At 33.3% G+C, this 6,421-nt stretch overlaps 1 protein-coding gene across 1 annotated transcript in view; it reads right to left on the bottom strand.

Moving 5' to 3' along the window:
* LOC117115999 (cleft lip and palate transmembrane protein 1 homolog) overlaps positions 1-3,297 on the bottom strand; it is a 15,183-nt gene extending 11,886 nt beyond the window's left edge. Inside the window, exons 1-4 of the mRNA XM_033259928.1 lie at positions 3,126-3,297; positions 2,221-2,427; positions 1,326-1,484; positions 48-165 (exon numbers count right to left, since the gene is read on the bottom strand). Of these exons, the coding sequence (XP_033115819.1) occupies positions 48-165; positions 1,326-1,484; positions 2,221-2,427; positions 3,126-3,185 (544 nt within the window). The 5' untranslated portion in view covers positions 3,186-3,297. The remainder of the gene's footprint in view (positions 1-47; positions 166-1,325; positions 1,485-2,220; positions 2,428-3,125) is intronic.
* Positions 3,298-6,421: the final 3,124 nt, after the last annotated feature.

Raw genomic sequence — 6,421 nt, 5'->3', positions numbered from 1 at the left:
ACACAATGGCAGAAAGGATAACACAATTTCACGGGTTTCAAACTCACGTTTACGTTGGTAAACTGTGTACTTCTTGGCATATTTCCCTTTTCTAGATGGATCTGGTGAGTACCCACTTTTAGTGAAATAAACATGTATGTAGATTGACCCATTATTTATTACATTCTGAAAAAAAAGCATAACAAGGTAAAATCGTTGTCTTCTTTATATGAAGAAAATGTTAGCACGTAATATTGTAGGTACTCTAGAACCGTCAAGCGTTCAAAAGCCAAACTATGATAATTCCGTACTATGAATTCTACTAATTACTGGCAACCAATGGAGGTCCCTGATGAAAAGAGCTGAGTGTATGGAAGGATAGTATTAGTTAATACTACAACAAATGTAACATATAAAGGTTAATTGTTTTCCAATACAGCAAGGATCCTCTGCTTCATATATAAATAAATATTTAAGACAGTAGGCACCTTGGTTTTAACATGAAAGCATGACTTTGAGAGCCATTTCCAATGGGGGCATCAATTTTTACTATTCTCATCTCATCCCCCTCTTCCCATCAGGGTAAGTATAAAGACAAAATACTATGACCCACAGCAATCACCAAATAACTTTATGCAGTAGCCCATTAAACCTAATATACAGTCCATAGTATACCACTTATTTTGTATTGAAATAAAATTATGATTTATGAAATAGTTACATACTTGACATGATTAATGTGCTAGGAAATAGGTTATTAGACAATTATAATTAGGATATCCCTAAGTTCAAACAAGTTTCTAATAATATTTCCGGAAATATAAATATGTGTAAATTCCAGGCTAATGAATATTCATGGTGCCTTGGGATTCTCAAGTCCAACTGTGATCATTCAACCAACCAACCTTTACTCAAAACAACACACAGAGGGCAGCATTCATTATGCCCAGGACCAAAGCATTACAAGCAAAACTACAGTAAATATAATTTATATCCTTTTCATAAATGTGTAAATTAGTTCTCGAACCTGCAGTGGAACGAATAATAGAATTATAAAAATAAATCATTGTTTTAATTAGTACAATTAGAAAGGGTGCAACGACTTTAAACAGACTTAAAATCCTGCTTTTTATTATTATTATTATTATTACTACATGATTCCTTGGTTGTTTCTAATTTATAGCTTAAAATTAACCTGAAGAAATGCACCATGTACACAAAAACATGTAATAAATAATATGTCATTCAACTAGTCCAAAACATACTAATTTTGCTTTACTTACTGTGTATAGCTTAAAAACAACAATAAAATCTGGTTGTATATAAAAGAACTAGAATCATTTTACCTCTGAAATTTCAAACTCTTGTGAATGGACGAAAGTTGAATCACCAGTAGGCCCAGCGTACCAATCACCATATTCTACATCTAAAAGCTCCCAATACAAGTATTTATTCTCATTGAATTTGGTAAACTCTTCATCTTCAGAAATATAGATCCGCATGTCCTGAAATAAACAAAAGCTTTTAAGTTAACAGTTACTTGAAGTGTCTATTATTTTTATGATGGTAAATTTATGGGTTAACATTTTTTAAATACACTAATTTGAATGTTCAAATGAAAAAAATAACACACAGTAAAAGTAAAATTGTTTTCTTTTTACAATACTACGTATAACTGAAATAAACTATCGCAATTATTACAAGCAGAGTGCCCAATGGTAGACCAGAGCGGATATAAATAAATAAAAAGCGAGGTTCAACAGTAGGCAATTTTATCTGAAGGGTGTCACACCATGTGTGTGTTACAAAACTAAGTAGTACTAAAATATCTAATCAATACTGTTGAACCTCGCTTTTTATTTATTTACAATACTATTATAGATAGATTTGTCAAGAGCCCAAATGCCATTCTGCAATGGTAATTATGATACAGTAATGTGTACTTATGATACTACAAGTTAATGAATTTTATGATTGTCTCTATTTTTTTTATGGGGGCAATAATAACACATAAAGCTAAAATGTAAGTAATAAAATTATAACAAAATTTATCAATATAAATCATACCTGGTCAAATAAATAAAATAATAAAGCAATAATAAATAATAGTTATAACAATAAAAATAAATAATAATAATAAATATATAATAATAATAATAATAATAATATGCGCTAAGTCAGACATAATTATTATTATTATTATTATTGTAATAATAATAATAATTAAATAATAAATCATACCATAATTGTGCCTTGCGGAAATAAATTAAAAGCAGTTTTGGCAACATCAGTTGACACTGGGGCTACTCCATCCTTGGATGTTGCTGGTTCATTAGTATTAGATGATCCTCTGAAGAAACTCATAACAAAATAAAATATCAACATTCGAAATGCAACACCTTTTATGATGTCCCATGTTGACTGAGGGCGCTGTTGTTGATTCGGTTGCTGAAAGAAGAAATTAAAAAAAATATAAATTTTAAAACTAATGCTTCAATCATCTAAATGCTGTTATTTAAACTTTTTGGAATGAAGACCCAAATTTGAATCCAGATAATATTGATGACCTAGCATGTGACATACCAGATTGTAAAATATGGCCTGCGCTGAGAATATATCGGTCCGCACATTTCAAAGAAGTAAGGGCCAATTTCTGTGCAGATTATGCAAAAAATTAGGCCTTGACCTAGCTGTAATAAGTAACCATGTATTATGCAGTAGTTACGATTCTGCACACCTAGGGTCTATTTCCGTACCAATTTACAGCGCAAATTTTAGCTAGTTTTTGATGTATCATCTGCGCAATTAAAATACTTTACAATATGGTATGGCACCTCTAGGCCAAGATGGCCGGAAACAACACTCACAGACTTAACTTAAACATTTGTGTAAACAGTGTAGTAATGAGATGGTTAAATCCTTTAAATTTATATAATAATTAGGAAGAAACATACATATCTAATTTTGGAGATTTAAAGGCAGCGGCGGGCATAATAAAAATAAAGAAAAACTTTAATTTTGGGGCCGAGTTCACTGAGGGCCGAGTTGACACCATTGACTTGGTTGGGGCCGAGTTGAAATGCTTTCTAGACGAGGAGGACGGAGCCCAAAAAACTAGGTCTACCCTAAAAAATGGAAGCACTTACTTGTTCGTTTTGATTATTTGCCACTACCGGGCTTCCTTCAGAACCATTAGCATCAGCCATATTTCTCTCCTAGTCTCTAAAAATGTACTTCGATTAGAAGAAAACAAAGCGACAAATATCAGAATATAATTTTGTTTCTGCCTGTGGATCTTTTATTGTGAAATGACCTTTACTCTACCTTTCTAAATGTATTAAAATGGAAGGCCCTAAAGTATTACATACTAAATATAGCTAGGCTTGAATCTGTATTATGTTATTAATATTATTCAATAATAATAATAATTTTACATGAATATTTTAAGTCAAATAATTAATTTTCTGGAAAATATTGCAAGACGATTTGTTATTTAAACAGAGCACGTTGTGATTAGGGTCATAAAAGGTTCACTTAGAGGTCACTCAATCCGTCGACCGCGGTCAATCAGTTTTTGATCGATTAATTTCAGGTTTACGAGGTACTGTACCGGTAAGTTCATTTACTGTAGAAATGTACTTGCTGGCTTTTAACTATGGATTTACTTTTCATTAAAAATCACCAGTTGTATTGCAATAGGCACATATCGAATTCAAAAGTTTTAATTTTCTAGGCCTAGGCAGGGAGTTGTTATATAGTGGCCTAACTAGGCTATGCCCTACGCCTAGCCAACGTAGATAGAGGGCCTAGGCCAGGGCCCTGGTGGCCCTACCTACTACTAATAGCCTAGCTAGATAGACCCTTGGCCGGTTCGCCGGTAAACTAGATCTAGGCCTAGGCCTTAACCTAGCTAGGCCTAATTTGTTTTTGAAGGCCTACTATAGGTCATTTTAAGATTCTAAATTTATTTACAAATAAAGACCAAGCCACAAACAAGAGGGCAAGGCAAGGCAGTTTTCTAAATCCTGAATACTAAAGTGTGACCATATCGGAAAATAATCGTGGTCACATGGGGCCTTTTCCTCTACTATGATTGAGTATTACTATAAAACAAAAACTAGGCCTAGGACGATGTTCTTCAATAATTTCCGATTCGAAAGATGGAATTCCTACCTTCAAAAAACTAACAGTGGTATGTTAAAAACATTTGCAATTTAAATAAAAAATTTAAAAAAATAACTCATTCTCATAAAAAAAATGAAGACATCAAAGACTAATATTTTATAAATAGTTGATTTTACGAATGGTTTTTTCCCCTTATGACATCATCATTTACCAATTATTACCTTGAAAAAAGTCACGCACGTTTTACAAAGTGATAGTGTATATTTTCCTTAATAAAATCAAAGTTACTCACATCGATGGCCGTATTCGACTGGTCGGTCTTTGTTAAACTACGCCGACCTGCACAGTGGTAAAATCCTACTTAAGGAAGATGACCAGTCGAATAGAAAACTTGTAAATACTTGAAAAAAAAAATGGCTGCATGGTTACCACAGTACACGTTGCTTAGTCAGGGATTGCTTCAACTTGTGACAGTATGGGTTTTTCGTTAAAAAAAAATATTTTCATCCCGTTTTTGAATTTTCTTAGCCTACAATTATTTTTTTACTTCATGTGGGTAAATATTATAATTTTTATTTGCTGAAATTTAATCAAAATTTTAATAATGCAAATGTTGTTTCCAAACTCACCAATTGGTCATGCTTGTTTTGGTCAGTGGATATAATTTTTTGTGTACTTTTCGCTACTGTAATTGTGCGAACGATTTGTTATTTTTCACCAACATTGGTGCCAGTGACTTCGTCATTTATTTGTCGGTGTGCGCTGAACTGTTGCAATAATGCCTGTGCAGGGAATAATTTCCTCCTCTTCAAAAATAGGCCTAGGAATCCATTCATATATTTCTGAAAATAATGTGTGCATATTTAACCGGAAATTAGGCCTTTGCCTGTCTCTCAAATTATAACATGATCTATTATGCAGTTGCTACAATACTACAAACATATCTTCCTAGCGATTATACTGTACAGCATGCGTAAATTTTATCTAGTTTTTGATGCATCCCCGCAAAATTAAAGTACTTTACATTATGGGGCATGCCATGATGGCACATTCACTCGGTCATTCGTTTCTGTGATTTTCCAAGCTCTGATTGACTTCGCTTTGGAAACAGTAGGAACTGTTTAAACTCAACTTGAAGCAAACCACCACAAGCGAAAAAGCAAACAATCTGGTGAAGGGCAAGCGCATAAATTACACTGCACATGCGTACGGTCAATGCTTTTGAGTGAATAAATTTGCTTAGTAGAAAACTGGCTTTAATTGTAGTAGTGTACAATGATGAATTATTGTTTGCCTTAATGGACCTTTCTTCTAAGCTCCACCCCTTGGATATTGTTGCTAAGGTCCCACTACCTTGCACGACAAAGTAAAGGCATATGCAATGTGCATTTGTGGGACAACATGTGTGTTTGCGAGAGACGCTTGTACAGTACCCGTATTCCTGGCCCCTTTCTGGTTGGTCGGTTGTTACTGTAAAGTTTGACACTTTGGAAGGCCTGTTCTTTAGCACATTTATAAAACGTTAGTTCCCAACAATTGAGGCATGTTGTGGCAAAATGTCTAAGTTGTAGCAAAAATTGAAATTCAAGTTATTGGTATTTTCAGATACCCGAGTATGTGATCTTTAAAATGAGGGGTCATTCATTGAAATTGGACATTTAAAGCCCAAGTTAATGGAATGTGAAAGTACAGCACTCTTAGAGTCAAGATAAACATGATTTTGAGTACTGTTATTTGTGCATACATTGTTTAATGGAATTAACTACTGTATCTAAATAATGTTAAATAAACAATTTGTTTACCACTTCCAGAACTAATACTTTGGGACATGATTTATAAACATTAAACTGTTGATCTATAGTGAAAAACAAATTTAGATTTTTTGAGCTCCCATATTTTATAGCTCATTTACTCAATACTGGCCTGTGCGACCACGACATGCCTCAATTATGCTGCAGTAGTCACAGTTTTAGCTTATTATGTTCTGATGTTTTTGTAATTTAATATTTTTCAGACTTTCAAAATGGTTTTTCACTTCATCCGGAATTACGCATGGGTCACTATTTTTCCAGCATTTTGCATCCTTGGATATTACCTTGACCAGAAAGCTACAGAAGATTTAAGTAGTTGGAAGAATCGCACACAATTATTCAGACGAGAACTTAGATCTGATGAAAAAGATCCCTGGAAGTCCAAGTAGAATTTAAATAATTTGTGTGACATTACTATAAATGGAAGTTACAGTGTACATACAACTAGAAAACTACGAACAGGAATTAATACATATTCTTAAAACAATCCGTAATGATGGAATCGT

This window comes from Anneissia japonica, unplaced genomic scaffold, assembly GCF_011630105.1.
Source record: "Anneissia japonica isolate Jap-2015-1 unplaced genomic scaffold, ASM1163010v1 scaffold287743_len2803612_cov181, whole genome shotgun sequence".
NCBI classification, from domain to species: domain Eukaryota; kingdom Metazoa; phylum Echinodermata; class Crinoidea; order Comatulida; family Comatulidae; genus Anneissia; species Anneissia japonica.
This window is presented reverse-complemented; position numbering and strand designations above follow the sequence as displayed.